Below are 17,653 nucleotides of genomic sequence, written 5' to 3' on the forward strand. Positions count from 1 at the left end.
GCTTTTCCAGACTTACTTCTTATACTTACTAAATTCTCATTTACACTCTCAATCATGCCAGTGCATACACATTTGTTTCTGAGACACTAATGACCTTTTGCTTGAATAGGTCTTTAGCCTCATAATTATACACATCTTACTCCATTATATTTCTTGTTCACAATTCTTGCCCTTAGCAAAAGGACTCAGGAAGGGAAAGACACTACAGAACCCAGCATTTGTTTGCTTGTTTAAGTATAAGAATTTAAGCTGTTCTTCTGAGTTGGTGGGTAGGGAAGTAATTAAACTAATGATTTCTTTTAATAATTAGTGCTAGCAATGTTGTAGCCTTCCTGGTGTGGAAAAAATGGCAGCACATGTATTTTCTGTAATGATGCTGAAAATGGTATGGTCTCATCTACATCAGCAAGCATACAGATTCTTGAAAGTCCTTGCTGACCATTCATTAGTTGCCTCTCTAACCTGGGGCCTACCACATCACTGTTCCTCACGACTCAATTCTGAATAAGGTGGTTTAGGCAAACTCCTCAGAAGTACAGTTATCTCAAAAAGCATTCTGATTTCATATGCTTTGGTACCCATTTGGATCACTTTCAACCAATTTTGCAAAGTTCCTGGTCACATAATTCATATGGGAACGTAGCTCTATGAACAAAACCAAACTCAGTCTTCCCTCATAATTGTCACACAGGAAAAAAATTCTACAGCAAATTAAAAGCATGATTATTCCAGGTCAATTTGAGAGTTAAGATACAATTTAAAAGCTAACTACATTGATCAGCAAAGACAGAAGATGTAACCTGAGCAAAGTTATGCTTCCGTAGGCTTTAAACTAAGGCTCATCTATTCAGTGTGTCAAACTTTTGACCAACATAAATATGCGTTGGGGAATACCTTGAAAACAGACAAGATAACTTTTCTGTCTCACTGGAGAACACAAAGATATAACACTAAATAAAGGAATAGTTTTGAAACTTCATTTGCATCACCTCTCTGGGTTGATACCTCTTTTTGAGCACTTCAGTGGGTTTGACTCTGTTCCCAAACCAAAGACATGAGACATCACTGTTGTAGTATCAAGCCCTGGATGAGATGAACTGGAGAAGAGAGGTAGGAACTCTCTGTACATCAACTTTAATGCAAGCCCTTCAAATCCTCAAGGGCTGGACAGCAGCTTCGCAAGGTTACTGTTAAGGGACAAATAAATAGTAAATTCTGGAAGTAAATTCAAGAGTATTAGGCTAGGTATGTTTCCTGAAAGCATTTCAGTACACTGGGAAGAACAAAGCTACTGCCCATTCATGTGGCTTCTCTTCTGCAGATTTGTTTACCTGCCTGAAGGAGACAGAAGCATTTGAGTCACCATGATCTTTTCTAATTTTTTTTACCTGTCTTAGATATCAGATGCATATTCCTTCACTCATGTTAAACAAGGCCTTCATCTATTCCTAAAGTTAGGCCACAGCTAAAAGCTTGACAGCATTTTGTAAGTGTTTTGGCTCCATTTTATGTAAGACTAGATCAATGCCAAGTTATCTCTGAAGACTAGTTACAAAGTTCCTGAGTCTGCAAGATGCAAAATCACCTCGGTTCTGGGGTACTCACCTTTTGGGAGGCTTGGAGAGCTGTTCCTGACAACTTCTCCAAAAATTCCATACCATTCATGATGTCTGACAATGAAAAGGCTTCACAAAGGCATACACATTACAACTACATAGGCATCCTAAAGCATGTCCACGTTCTCTGTCACCGATGCCAAAAAGCTTGGATTGACACAAGTCTTTGCTAATAACTTCCCTTCCCTTCCATATTGGAGTGGACACATGCAACCTGCCTGGCTGGCCCAGTGCTCCATCAGACAGCTGAAGGACCCGGAAAGCAGTGAAGATCTAAATTGCATACTGCTTCCCTTGTTCCCCATTTCCCCTCACCATCAGTAGCTCTTTGCTATGCATGCACCAACCTACAGGGGCAGATTTGTAGGCTCTGCTCTATGACTAGCTGATGGTGTCCTCTCATCCTCTCGATCCATCCCATTACACATAGCACTTCATAGTCTAATTGTCTAGTTCTTCCTTTCTGTGCTTCCTGAGTTCTCTGAGCCAAAAGAGTGCCTATTGTTCTTTGGGCCCAGGAAAAAAAAGCATAGTTAGAAAAACTGCCTAGCAACTGCTTTCCTTATTGCAAGGAGAAAGACCATTTGCATAAAAAAAGCTTCCAGCTGGAAGCCTGCAAAGACTGTGCTGGCAGCTGGTTCTGTGACCAGTCCTCAAAGGAGAACTCCTGTTTAGTCCTGCTCCCTCTGGGTGGCCTTTCCGTGCTGTCCCCACCATCAGTGGGGGCAGTGGCACAGTGGCACAAGCTGCACCAGAGCTCTGCAGCAGCCAGGAGCTGCCGCTTTGGTTTCTGACAGTGCTCAGAGTACTGCCAGAGATCTTTTTCTCATTTTGTTCCCACATCATCTTCTCCTCACACTGCGCATCACACATCACAAAGTCAACAGCTTCAGCTGCTAACCTTTGGAGTTCTGTCATTTGCTTTGCAGGTTTCCTGCCAAAAGCGGCAATCTGTGGCACTACTGTACAGTATCTCTCTCTCCAGATATTTACACATGGTTCCTCCCTACAATTACTAAATGGCATTAATGGTCTGCACAAAGACCTATCCCAGGAAGAAGAACTACAGAAATCACTTCACTATTTCTCTTGCCACTCTATGCCTGGTCTCTAGAAAATATTGCCTGTAAAACCTTCACTTTCTGAAGCCCCAGGTAAAACACTGGCTCTAGTAAAGTCAACAGAAAAAACCTACACCAATATTCCACCTACAGTCTCGCAAATTGTGAAGAAGGTGGGACTGAGGACATGGCCCTCTTATGTGCTAAACATCTAAACAGCGGTCAAATATTTTCAGCACCTGCAAAAATCACTTTGTAGGGCTGTGCTGCTACTTAATGGAATGAGCCAATTTCGATCAGAGTTCTGCAAAGCTCTCCAAATTGCGGTTCGTAAAGCTAATTTCAATGTGTGAATCATTGCTTTCCTGCAATTTATATCCATATGGGTGGTTATTTTTGAGAATGATTCAGTTTTGTATATATAATTTTAAAAGGACTTTTTAAGTTAATGAACATCTGTGCTAAGAGCCCCTCAACAGAAAAGCTTGTGTCAGCCACCGGTGATGCTGACTGTGTAAACTTCCCACTATTCTACAGGCATGCATATGGATCCTAAGGCTCTTAATGACTGCATACTGCAGGAGTAACCCCGCTGATAACCACACCATTAAAATGCTTTAAAAATGGGATGGGAAACTGAAGATGTCCATCCATTTGAAAACTGAAATATCTGTTTCACAACCAAAAGGGGACCAAAGAGTAAATTCTCAAAGCTTTCAACAGAAGCAAACAGAGGGGAAATTTCCATTTGAAAATTTTCAAACACTTTGATTAAGTTTTTGATTGATCTACATTCAGAGCTTTTAGCTATGGTATGGTTCAACAGGATTTCTGCATTTTCTGGCATATATTTCTAGGTGCTGCTTCCTGGCTGAACTTATTTTCTCAAGATGAACTTATTTCTTGACATCCTACAGGAGAACGACGCCGGTGTAAATCTAGTGGGGGTGGACTTACACAGGAATAATTAGACACCTAGATTCAACGGGTAATCAAGTGACTGGTCACAGAAGCAAGGTCACTCTGTTCTAGTTTGTCTTTTAATCAGCTCCATTTTTCAACCTAGTCGTTATATTTTTCTGTTTCTGCCCTCTCTACACTCTCTGATGTCACAGACTGAGGAAAAATGTGCTCCAGGAGCCGTGGAGCTGGCTTCCCACTTGCACATTTCATGTGAGAGGGTGCTTAAATCTGGCAAAACATAGTATGTCACAACCTCCCAGTTAATAATCTCATTTTCTATATTACCACCTTGTCATTAACCCTGCAAAATGGAGTTTAGTTAGAATTCACTGTTAAATACAGCACACTACACATGCTGGACGTCTGATGTTCTTTCTCCTAGTGCTAATCTGGAAAACTTTCTTGGACTCCTCTTTTAGAATCTGTATTACTGAAAACAGATGGAAACAGAACTATAAGAAAGACCAATGACCCTCGTGTGAAGATGATAAGAAAAGTTCACTTGGGAAGTGACTACACCTATAGCCATACTAAAAAAGATGGAACTACTTGCTTAAGACAAAGCTGAATTTGGCGGCTCTGTGTAGAACTGAGCAGGTTAGAAAATTGTAATTCCAAGTAAAACACCAGCAGTCAGGGATGTGTAAGTAAAAGCTGGGGCAAGAGCATGCTTCCTGCACACAACAGAGTATACTCCGGCACGGGCAAGTAGTAACAGGCATCAAGCCATGCTGCTAATACTTTAGCATCAGGATAGAGCCATGTCCTGGTGCATACAAGTTTCTAAATGCTGACATTGTGGTGACCTTTAGGAAGCTCCTAAAAGCCCTCTGAAATCATTAGACATAATTCTGCTTGCGATTATGTTACTTTAAGTTCAGTTACTGCACTGACTTCAAGGCAGCTAGTTCGGATTGACATCTCTCTAGCTGGCTCATTATTTCCTATATTGTTTCCAGTTGCATTAAATCATCTGTGCACGTCCTCCAGGGCTGCTGGAACCCTCCATCCTCCCCAGCACTACACATGATGCAATGAGCCTCTGACGGAGGAGGAGAGCCGAGAAGTCCATGTAGGGAAGCAGATAATTTCCTTTTGAGCAATGGATGCAAAAATAGCAGCTAATAAAAAGCCTTCAAACTGTGCCTTCAAACTGTGACAATTCAATACACACACCTACGAGGATGCCTTGACAAGCTGCTTGACTTCTCAGTAACTCTTTCTTGTTTTCTTTAGTGCAGCCTCCTCCAAACTCCCACACACAGGTATTCATCTCTGTAGTGACAGCTGAGACCTGCAGGTGTTTGCTGCTATTGCCCTTTCAGAATAGACAGACACTTGTTCCTTACAGTAAACATTTGTATCATGGTGCTTGCCTGGCTAGTTACAGCCCAAATAATGATAAACCAGCCTTTTCTTTTTTTAGCCCCTTGCTGTCATGCATTAATTCTCTTTGCAAATAGGCATTTGGTACTGGAAATAGCTTAAGCGAGATCACTCTCTGGTGATTATTTTACTAGCACTATCTTTTAGCAAATGCTTCATATACAGAGTCACCAGAAAAGTGTATTATGCAGTTGCCAGAAATACAGCACTCTACAATATTAGGCTCACACATGAAGGAAGGACTGTGCCTAGCAGGCAAGATGCTCTTTGCCATTTCACGACTCTAATACTAATGTTATTTCACTGCCTTCAAACTGCTACTTTGGTTTGCTAAGCAAAGCAGAGATCAGAATTGGGACTGTTTGCTGAGGACTCTAATAAAGTATATCAAAGGGGTTTTGACCTTTTTATGCAGAGACAAGGCCTGAAACCTGGGTATTTTTAAAACTGGCCTGGAATAGTGAATTGTGTAATCCTTAGTTTTTCTGGAAGTTTTCCTGGGAGGCTAAGAAGTGTAATAATTTCTCACATCTTAACTGAAAGCGCATGAGGACTCTATGTTTTAAAAAGACATCCTTTCCCAAAATACTCACTTAATGTTAACATTAAATAGAAGTGATTGAGAAGCAAAACATAAGAAACAAAGCCACAAAAATCTAGGAAACTTCCTTCCAAATCTTTCTCACTCCCTCAGCTGTTTACTTTCTGGTACCATGATTCTGTTTCTTTAGTTCTTTACTCACCACCAAATCAGACAAGACCTGAATTTTAATTTTTTAAAAAAGCAGCCCCCTAAGTAGCTAAAAATAAAAGAAAGACAACAGCCTTTCTCAACCGCTAAAGGTACAAAATGTGCCAGTATGAACTGCAAAGTCATTCACTGAGGGATTGAAACCAAAAACTTCAAAAAAAGGGGATGTTCTTCATTTGGAAGGCGTAGAAGATGAGAGTGGCCCAGGGCACTGTTTGACAATACAGTGACTGTGTGCCAGTAACACAGGCTATGCAAGTCTAGGATGTACCATGCAGCGTGTTTTCATTAAAGGCTGGGAAGTACCTCTGATCCAAGAATGGGCAAAATCTCATTTGGAAAATACTGCTCACTGTCCTAGTGATGTCTGTACCAGAAAGAGACACCGAAACTGCTGTTTCACACACTGAAAGTCATGGGAGAAGGCTACTATGAGAAGAAAAACAAAGAACCTTTTTTCCTGACAGTGTGCCTTCTTTAACCCTCCAAAACAGTCTGGGAGGGGACAGGAGTACTTTTTCTAAGTACACTTGAGACGTAAAGGCTAGGAAGGGAGGCGAATAATGTGATCAAGTGGCTGCACATTGGTTATGAGTTAATTCAGGTTGCTGACAAGAAAGAAAATTTGCAGCTGTTAGGACAGCAAGGTTGTGGAGCAGCCATATGGGGAAAGGCCTGGCAGCAGGATCCTATTTATTTGCAACAACCATTTTGATGGAAGGGGCTGTCTGACAGGACAGGAGTGATCCAGGAGTTAGAAATTCAAGCTTCAGAGACACAAGACTGCTGCTATCCAATTTTGTTGTATACGTGAGAGGCATTTGAGAAGAATCTTGTCAGCATTTTGCAGGCTGCTCTGTATTTATTTATTGAAGTCAAGTCTTTCTTCAGGACTTGTGTTGTTTGCCTGCAGTTTTGTTTCCCCTCTTGCTGTATGATCTGGCTCTGGGTCAGCTTTGGTTCCTACACTGTTCTGAGGCTCGGAGGACAGGTGACCAGGCCAGATGTGCTCTGAGGGGTGTCACCAAACCCCAGTAATGCCCCAGGTGGCTGCAGCTGGCTCGTGCACTCATAGCGTTACACAGTTTGCCAGCTCAGAAGGTAATTGTCACTGAGACAGACTGATGGGGAATGCTGTCACCTCCTGTTGTGTGTCAGCTGTGACTGACTTCCTAAGATCCCTCCAGAATTTTTGCCAAACATAATTTCTCTTTAGGGCTCTAGGACACTGTTGACATCCTTACAATCTCCTCCTCTTCTTCCCTGGCAGACTAGAATTTTTATGGGGTTTGGTGCCTTATATAGAAGGGGCTACAGTGTTAGCGAGTGTGGGGGTTTTCCATGTGGCTTGAGGAAGTCTGAGGTTCTTGAAGCTCCTCCTAGCCTTAACACCTACTGCATGGCTTCCTGCAAGGGTAGAAGGCTTGGGTTCTGTAACCTGTGTTGCTTCTTCCAATGCTACATGCTATGTTCTTTTTAAATAGCAAAACATGATACAAAATATGTAGAAGATTTTAAAGAGAAACTGGGTCACTGGACTTTATACTGAAACACATCCTCTTGGGTTCTTCTGCCCCACCTGTGCCAGAAGTGGAGGAAACTAATTTGTGACTTATGAACCTCTCTGTCCCTTTGGGGTGAGCTGGGCCTAAAGGAAGACAGAAACCTCACTAATAGACCCAGTCTTTTGACAGATCCTTGCACAGTTTGTGCAAGCAGAGGAAAGGAGTCCTCATTTTCTCCACTGTTCCTTGTGCTGTTGCATAAAGGCAACTAAGTTATACAATACCTAAATAGGGATTACACAACTGAGCTCCATAAATCTAAATCAGAAACAGAGTCTCTATCCTGCACTGGACAAACATAAAAATGTGGAAGGGTGAAACTCTGGTCCTAATGAAGTCAATGGCAAAGCTCTTGCTTACTTCAGTGAGATCACAGTTTCATCCAAAACCTTGGCTCAAGCCTGTAGTTGGCTGACCAGGCTAGATATTTAACGCATATCCCTGTTAAGTTTTTCCAAGTACTGGGATAAGATGACCTTCCTTTTTTTTTTTTTTTTTTTTTTTTCTTTTTTAAGCTTTTTGCCTATGATAAAGAAATGCTGAAAAGTACTGAGCAACCACTTGCAAACCTGAACTGGAAGCCTAAAAAGGGCCTGATATACTATCTCTGAATGCAAGAACAAATATTAGTGAAGTAGTTGTTCCCATGCTTCAGCGTCAATACTGAAAGCTACTGCTGAGTCACACTACTTGGGTATCAGAGGGAAAGATAGGAAACCCTGACGTGTGGGGGTTGCGAGTCCAAACAACAAAAATCAGACAGCAACAAAACAAATAAAAGCCCCTAAAGAACCTGAGACCTAAGCTCTGTAAGTAACTTTGTGAAATGATCCCCTGTGCTACGACGGCTGCAGTGCAGGAGAGTGTCGATGGAGCTGTTTGGCACACAGACCATGCTAATTACTTGACAGTTGTTTTAGTTTGGCCTGGGGTGGACAGCAATGCTGGGAAAGAAAAGCCACTGCAGTTTCTTCATGTCCCTGGGCTCATCTGGTCTGGAAATTGAAAACTATTGCTGTTCCACTGAATGCTAGCATGTACACCAGGCCTGCGCCCACCCACAAGATTCCTGCCTGATGAAAAAGAAAGGGAAAAAGAACGAAGGAGAAAACAGAAAACTTGTGCAATCAGGGCCACGCATCACATATATTCCCAGCCCAAGGGTTATTTCTCTCCTCCTCTTCCCTGAAGCATCTCTTAACAACTGAGCTGATTCAATGCAGAATGTCATTAACAATCTAACAGTGAACAAGGACTGAGGATCATCCTTATCTTACAGAGGCAAGCTATAAATAATCGTCTTGGGTAAATCTAACATCTTGACAGGGTGGTAGGATCCCAAAAAAATTATTCCAGTGTATTAATAAACACAAATGACGAACCATTTCTTGCAGAGCTTTTTGGGGCAGTGTAAATACTTCCAACAAGCATCAGATAAAGCTGTCAAGGTTGGGGAAGAATTGCTTCCATATATGTGATTAAGCCTGAGCAATTAAAAAGACTTAGCCTGCTATAAACAATTAGGTATGATAGGTTGGTGCCATCCCAGTGTCATTACTGACAGTTTCTTTACTTAGTCCTGCTGTGGATATAATTCTCCAGGCAACCGTCTGGAAAGTCATCATAGCGTTGTCCGTTTCATGACCAGTTTCTGACCCACCCACATATGGCCCAAGCAGGGCAGGCCAAAACCTCTCAGGCTCAACTGTAACTTCCAACTTTTATCACTGTGAAATAGGGAGGCACAACAGGCCGTGGCTCTGTCTCTTCTCTGCACCAGCTAGAAGCCAACTGGAACATGAAGGACCAGAGAAATTATCCTTCTTGTTTTCCTCACTGTGCAGAACAAGCGACTACCCAATTTTAAAGTTTCTTACCCATCCATCATACTGCAAGCTTACACCATCAAGGTGGATGGAGCCATGCTACTTTACACCTTCATTCGTCCCATGTGACACTTGTCTACCTCCTTCTCCCTTCATTCACACTTGTGACTTTTACTGACACCACTCTACACTCACCTCTCCTGCCTTATTTGTTCCCTCTCTCACATCCAGGATTGTATCCTCTTCACACTACTCCCTCTTTCTTCTCCTTTGTTACACCCTGGACACCACAGATTCTCCCTTGGCCTCAAAAAAAGTGATGGAGAGGGAGACACGAAGGAGAGAAGAGAGTGATTCTGTGTAAGAGGCAGTGAGAAATGCAGTGTACCTCTTGGAGGTCCTTTGAGAGGTACCCAAGGACTATCCAGATTACCCAGAATTTCCTTTGAAAAGAACCACTGATTTCTTCAGGTTATAGGTCTTGTTCTAAATTTGTGCTTCATTGGATAGAAGCTTTGCTTGAGTGCTCACATGTAAGACTCAAGGATTAAACCCAGAGGTACATGAGCAGGTAAGATGACACCACAGTCAGTACGTTATCACATGTCTACGCCAGGCCTCAGTCATGCCCAGGAAGCCCATACGATTACTTAGCCTCCATTCCTTTTTGCAGGTAGTTTTTCTGCAGCAGGGAGTTACTAATTTTTTCCAAATATAAGTGGAACATTTATTGTTCCAAAATGCTGCTTCTAACTGTCAAGGCCTTTGCAAACACTCACTGTTAAGCGTGGTCATTCATTCTTAAGTGTAATGACAAACATGGTAAACAAATCCAGTCTCACTGAAATTTCAGAACAGAGACACACCTCCAGTCCTAGCAAGTATTGCTCATATTTCATACGCAAAATTAAGAAACCTTGGCCTTTGGTGCTCACTGGTGTCCTTGCAAACATGAACAGAGGCAGTGACTGCCATTCTGTATATTGTTCCAAGTTCTGAAGTGCAGTCATGCTTGTTTTACATTGACCAAATAGCTTGAAGTGCCAAGTTTCCAAAATAACAAAATATAAGAGGAATCTGCCTCATATGTTTACTAAATACTAGGTTTAGCTTTTGAAAGAAAAGACAAAAAACAAAGGAGACTGTTACTTCTCAGCTGTGAAGTGAAACAACAATCAACAATAATTCTTGTGTGTACTTTCCCCTGCCCTGTCCAGCCTCAGTCCGATGTTAAGACATCTCTTTTCGGGCATCCCACAAACACTGACACTGAGGTGACAGTCTCCTTTAGTCCAAACTGGGTGGCTAAGGAAGAGGTTTTCATTTTATCTGTAAGGAATTCACTGGCAACAAGTCATGTGCGAGGCAGATACAGAAAATGTGATTAAAGGTGCCGAGTGGCTTATCTTACAGGATAAAATCTAGGGTTTATAAACTAACAGCTTGCCCGTGGATTGCCTTCCCCAAGCCACAAGCTTCAGTTCCAATCATGAAATTACAAACGTGGTAGCAAATGCTGTCAACTACATGACTTGCCACATAGTACAAAGACAACATCAACAACAGTAACTGATGTACACAGTCCTGTTTATCCTAGCGATCCTGGAAGTCCTTTGCAAATCTCAGAGACGATTTTATGGCAACCAAGCTCAGGCAAAACGGCCTGGCACAGCATGAACAAGCATGATGTCTTCCCCACCACAAAACAACTCTTCAATCATAAGTAATAGAACTAAGGACCTGGCTTACAGCAGGAAAAACTTACTGACAGATTTTCAGGTGCTGCGTGTATAACAATTTCTCACCCAGTCTCTTCCTGAGTAAAATAACTGGTCCAGTGCTGCTGTCCAGCACTTAGACCTCCTCTAATGAACTGAAACATTATACAATATCCGAAAGTTATAATTTCCACTTGTCTTAGGAATATATAAGAACATATTTTAAGAACTTCAAAGTGTTGGGCCAAATTTGATTACCCACTCTTCCTTCTTATTTGCTGCTTCTTCTTTTTCACTAAAGAGCAAGCAAAACATGCAAAATTTCTGCCCAGAGAAAAAGACCTTTCCATGATTTATTATTAGAACACAAAGCCAACATATATAAACAACAGGAGATGCCAATCTTACTCTGATTAATTCTCTCCAAATTTACCATAACTTTGTTAACTCAAAACCAGGTTCTCCATACGCCAGCCTCTAAATTACCTGGCAGACACATGGTTGAGTGTAAAAGAATCAGTCACATCAATGCGGTAAGATGACTGAACAATACCTAGGTTATTTACCAATTACAGCAGTTCACTTACCCTGTAGTAGTCTGTGCTGTACACATCTCTAGACATCCCAAAATCCCCAATCTTCACCAGTAGATTCTCACCAACCAGGCAATTCCGGGTAGCAAGATCCCGATGCACAAAGTGCTGCGATGCCAAGTAAACCATACCAGCTGCTATCTGCTGGGCAATGTGAAGCATCTGGGATTGGGTCAGCTCAGCAGGACGGTTGCCTTCTGCCATCAGTACTGCATCTGGTCCATGAGCCCTGCACCAAAATACCAGCTGATTAAGTGATAGGCCACTTGTAAGCTGGAGAGGTGAAAGGCATTAGTGAGCCTAAAACCACACAACCGACTTGCTCAAATATAGTAACAATAAGGGCTACAAATTAATTGGTGAAATAGGGGAAAATATGTATCTTGGCTTTTTTCATTTACTGTTTTTTTTCATTGTGTGAAAGACAGGTGGTGTGAAGAGCATTACGCAACAGGTGATATATTACTCATGGAGACAAGGCACATGCATTCATAATAATACCCCTCCCTCTGAAACCACCACCCTTCTCTGTTCTGTCCTAGTAATCTTTTCTGCAGAAAGGCTGGCAAATGTAGCCGTTTGGTAACTGCAGAAAACCTTACCACTCTGTAAGAGTGAAAGGCAATAGAGTGAAAGGCAATGAAGTGGTATGTATAGCATCACTTTTCCTATGACTAGCATTCCTTGATTTCTACAGGGAGACAGACCATTGACCCTTCCACCTTTTCTTAAAGAAGAAAAAGCTAACTTCCTTCTGAGATGCCATCTGAGAAACAAGGGCAGCAATTTTAGATTTACATTTCTAATTTTCTATCCAAAAGCACAGCAGGAAACCATTTTTGCTTATATCATCACAAAGGACGAGTCCTGCCTGAAACAGGAATTCTTGACAAGAGGAAGAGGACACAAAACATACACTATTTGGAACAACTAAACAGCTTCATAGATACGAGCTTTTCAAGACTTAGGAAGTCCCCAAGATGCAATAGTCAACTGATTCATGAGAAACATGTATACACTTCAGCAGAAGGAGAGCCTTTTTGCATTTGGGAAGCCCAGCAGAGTACTGGAACACATGTGCTTCACTCATTTTAACTATGTTAGCTCTGGTATACATGTTTAACATTCTAGCAGTATTTGAAGATACAGACATAAACATTCCTACACACAACATTTAACAGTAAGCATTACTAGCTAAACCTTATCCAATTAATGAGATCATCTGGCATTCATTCCTCATTTGACACACCTTACAATAGTCTGAATATCCCTCTCCATCCATTCCATTATTACGGGTTTTCAGATGCCTCTTTTATTGCATTCCTAAAACAGACTATTCTTTCTAAGAGACGACCTCTGTCCTTCCCTCCTCAACTCTTTTTTTTTTTGAAAAATACTCCAGAACTGATTTTTGTTTTCTCTCAAAAGTCCTTCCTTCCTTCCTACAAAGAAGAGTTTCAGACATTCACCTTTCTAATCAATAGAGGTGAGGCCTTAATTTGTCCCTAAGGGAAGGGCACAGGAGTTTGGAAAAGAGTTGCAAATTAATCAAAATCTGTGAGATCAAATCTGACACTACCTATTAGAAGTATAATATTAAAATTGCCCCAAGGGAAGAACTTCATGAGCAAAGTGACAGATGTAAGAAAGAAATGAAGAAGGGTGTGTAGCATTGCTGGGACTGCATCTGGTACCAGGCAAAGAAACTCTCTGCCATGGGGTACCTACAGGCAGCCATTCAACTAGTCTGGTTTGGGGGGGAATAAATGGGAGGATATGAATCTCCAACCAAGACTCACAGGCAAATTCCTATTGAAAAACATTGTACCTTTTCATTGCATGGATTTTTTTAATGACTGCTCTCAGACATGAAGCTCTGAGTCACTAAATTAAAGAACTCTTCATCTTTTGCTAGCTTCCTTGAGGACATGGTCTGTATCCAATGAAACTTTTGAATTATTCTTAACACTCCATCCACGTTGCTTGTCCTCTTGGTGCTTGCTGTAAATGAGGTGCTCCTTGGTGTCTGCAACTGCCAGAAACGTTGAAAGAGATTCCTTTGGATACACATCAGCCTCCACTAGCCAGAACAAGCACAGGGCAGGCATGACTGAGGCTTTAGTCCTAGATCTGAAACAGCCTTTGGTTGCATGCAGACAGCAAGTCTCTTTTGGGTTAAATTTTTGATTAATTTTTTCCCGACAGCCTTTGGTGGCGCTGCAGGGTAAGAAATACATGGCCTTACAGCCCGCTTACAGCTAACGTCTGATCTGCAGCACAAGCTGCAGCAAATGTGAGAGGAATGACAAATTGGAGCTTAGGTTTAACAGCTTGTCCCAGCATAATCATTTTATGTCCTAAAGACAAGGGCTGATTAGTAATTAAAAAAAAGAGAAGACCCAAACTAGGAAATATACTGTCTGCTAAACTACCTTTCTATACAGTAATTCAAAATCAGAGTTAGGAGGTAGGAAAAGGCCAACCAGAAAGAATCAAAGAATAAGTATTTTTTAACAAATGAGGAATTATTTGTTATCAGCTGCAAATCTGGCTTCTTCTAACAGAAATTCAATGTTCTGAAAAAATACTGGGATGGCATCTTCAGGAAACTGCAGTCCTCTCCTGATCCACAGCAAAGGTCCAAGCAGGCAAAGGTAAATGCCCCGACATGGCTCTGACAATATACTTAAATCCTCTGCCAGAGAGACAATCAGTCTGGGAAAAGTAATAGTGTTTGCTCTGCATCCCCAGTTCAGGCCCCAGACTCCCTGCCAAACCTGGCAGCCCTGCCAATAAGGGAGGATGTTAATGCTGATGTAATTTGCTTTTATGGTGTGGCTATTTGTTCAGTGGAGATTAGAAAGACAGCAAACTAACTCATTTCACATAGGCTATCAAAAATGCATAAATGGCAACAGTAGCAGTCACTAACCATTTCAGCAAGACAGAAAACCCGAACACATTTAAAGAAACATCATTTTTGATTGTTTTAAAGCTTTGTCACAGATATCTTTCCAAAATAGCGGTACCCCCAGTTATCTCTGGCAGGAGAGATCTTAGTACATTTGAAACGCCTTTGTGATATCCTTTGATGAAAATCACATAGAAGACCTTGAAAGAACAGTCCTTTATGCAAATGTGGGTTTTTTTTTTAACATAGGAACAAAAGCTGTCTCTTAACTGCTTATTTTTATGTTGATGAGTGCAAGGTAGTGGAAATGGCACATACACAAGGCCACTGTTCATAACTTCCTGGTTCATGAGTTACCTATTATTGTGAACCTTAGGTATCATCTATTTATTTATAACTGCTTTATTGCCAAATTTCAATTTCAGATGCACATTCCTGAAGAGCTTTATGAAATAAAGCCCTAATCCAGACCCCAAGATGTAGCATTTTCCATTGCACTGAAGTTTCCATGGCTCAGTTTTCTTGCTTCAGATTAATGGCAGTCTTTCCAAAACACTGAGAGGAGGGAAGAGAAAAGGGGTTAGATTTCAAAAGCTCTTAGACGCCTACAGATAGCTAAAGGTGTTGAGTGGGATCTTCCCAAGTGCTACCAGAAAGACTGCAAGAAAATGACTCCTACTGTAATTTTTATAACCAAACATTTCAAAATACACTGAAATATATTGAAAACAGTATTTCTTTGGTTCCCATTCCTTTGGAGCAAAGCTTGACTTAATGGTTCTTCCAAATTGGCAAAGAAACAATGAGTGCCACATCCCAATACAGAAGACAAGAACTGCACAGATCTGCCCTCCTAGGTGTCGGCATTTTCCAGTGCTAGTAGTTAATTTGACATTAAGTACCAGCAACACCTACCTTCTCTGCCCACTTCTGGCTCTCCAGCACAGTATGTGTTCGTGGATTTACCTGAGGAATTTGTTAAGATCTCCGTGCTTCATATACTCAAAGACCATGATGAGTGGATCACCCTCAACACAGACGCCGTAGAACTTGACGATGTGCTCGTGTTGCAGGTTAGTTAGCAGCTCTGCCTCACGGTGGAAGTCCTTGCGTGCATTGTCGCTGGCATCCTTCAGTGTCTGGTGGAGGAAACGAAAATGTAAGGAAGGGGAGATGTTCACAGAAGGTAATGAACATGTGGGATGGCACCGTAAGGGTAAAATAAGGACTGTCTACTGCATAAAGGATAGAGGAAGCACTTTCTTGATAACTCTTTCAGAAATCCAGTTGTGATGTTTAAGTGCAAATAAATAATGGCAGTATAACTTTAATTTTCCTGCCACTTGTCATCCCAAACAACAATTTTCTTGTAAGAGGATGTAGGAATACTCATGATCTTACTGTGCTCAGTGTTTTCCAAACACAGAACAAATAAACTGATCTTATCCAAAAAATGCACTAGTACATAGCTGGTTCATTCATAGCATTTAACTCAGGCAAACCCTAGTATCCTGCTGGTATTTACCTTTCTCCTAAGTTCTTTAAAATAAAATTCTGCTTGCCTAAAATACTTAGTGGGAATGCAGCTACATTCTTTACGTATTACTAATGTCGCTGTTGCTGATGTTGGCCCCTATGGTGTGCTATACATTAGGTAGATTTATGCAAGGGTACGTCCCTGGACCAGAACTTACAACCTGAGACTTCAGCCAGAAACTCTTTTGAAACTCAGTAAATCTACTCACATGCCTAAGATTAAGCACATGTATAAGTAACTGGAGGATCAATCCTAAATTGATAGACAGAGCTGGAAGTAGATGCAGATCAGAATTCTGGGGTGCCAATTTTTCTCACCCTCTTTTATTTATACAGCTCTAAACTCTTGCATATTTTCATTTTGAAGGAAATATATCAACACGGGATCAAACAGGAGTCTTAAATGTTGTATAATGAAATAATGCTAATTTAGCTGCTACATATAGGCAGTTTTGGATCTCTTCTTTAAGAATTACATTTCCTGAGCAAGGAAACACTTTCATGCAACAAACAGAGCAGCTTCTGACACCAATTAAATGATGATTATTTATAATTGACAATAAACCACTCTTAGGCTCTACCTTCAAAAAGTACAGTGGTTGTACTATACTAATTCAAACAGTATTTTTAAAAGAAAAAGACAGCAGGTTACCAATGTTCACAAATTACTATTCACAGAAACTGATGTCTGGGCTCTGTACCTCTCTATTTTAACTACACCTAGACATAATACAAAGGAAGATGAGACACAAAAGTAGTGGCATTGCTTTAACTAAAGATGCTTTTTCCTGGCCATGTAGTCACTTTATTTTCTACGCTGAATTCATACACAGAGCATGGGACCAGCCACACTCATCAGAACAGACACAGAACAAGTTGATGCTGTGCAATCATTCTGCCAGCAAACGCAGTTTTTAGTTGCAGTAGTCTGGGTTTGTTCAAGGCTTTTCTTTAACAGAACAGTTCTGTCCACTTTTCTGGTATTATATTGTATGCATGTGTGAAGAAGGGAGTAAAAGATGACTGTCGGAGAAAACACTTGCTTTACTTGCAAAACTGCTACCACAGGTCTTGAAAAACAAACAGCTACCATAATGAGGTCCAGATGGGAGGACAAGGAACAGGGCAGACCTGACAGCCATCTACCAAGTTCAGGGGCTTTTCCCAGTGGATTTCAGGCTCTATGGATCCTAGAGGCAATAGAAATCACTCATGCCACATATGTCCCTTCTCTGAAGGACCTACTTGCGAATCTCATGTGTCTTCATGCCCAGAACTCTTCTTCCACAAGTTTTATTTTTTTACAAGAATATTGTATCATTAAAGCTTCACAAGCTATGATATATTAGTATGTACAGCTATATCATCTACGGTGGATATCAAATTGTCGCCCTACTATAATCCTCACACAATCACATCTGAACCAAGTGAGGACTGAAATTGAAATGTCTTCCAACTCTTCTCGGGTCTGGAATGATGCTTTAACATGATACAGGCACCAACACATGGTACAATCTATGCTACATAATGAAATCACTGGGAACGATCCTGTTGTCACTTGAGTTTCCTCTAGTGGTTTCATGTATAAAGCAATTGAACTGTAATTCTTCTCAACAACAGAATTAGAAAAGCAATTCATATAAAACCCATTTTTAAATAATAGTGACCTGGAAAAAAATTGACAGGGAGAAGCATAGGCTGAATCTCTTTCCAGCAGGCTCTTTCCC

General features: G+C 41.1%; 1 protein-coding gene across 1 annotated transcript in view; it reads right to left on the reverse strand.

Annotated features, from left to right (window-relative positions):
* Nucleotides 1–17,653, reverse strand: part of LOC104622601 (BDNF/NT-3 growth factors receptor) — a gene marked incomplete at its 5' end in the record, with an annotated part of 83,791 nt that overhangs the window by 28,519 nt on the left and 37,619 nt on the right. Inside the window, 2 exons of the mRNA XM_010289436.1 lie at nucleotides 11,474–11,708; nucleotides 15,357–15,529. Of these exons, the coding sequence (XP_010287738.1) occupies nucleotides 11,474–11,708; nucleotides 15,357–15,529 (408 nt within the window). The remainder of the gene's footprint in view (nucleotides 1–11,473; nucleotides 11,709–15,356; nucleotides 15,530–17,653) is intronic.

The sequence above is a fragment of the Phaethon lepturus genome, unplaced genomic scaffold (genome assembly GCF_000687285.1).
Source record: "Phaethon lepturus isolate BGI_N335 unplaced genomic scaffold, ASM68728v1 scaffold6626, whole genome shotgun sequence".
NCBI lineage: Eukaryota > Metazoa > Chordata > Aves > Phaethontiformes > Phaethontidae > Phaethon > Phaethon lepturus.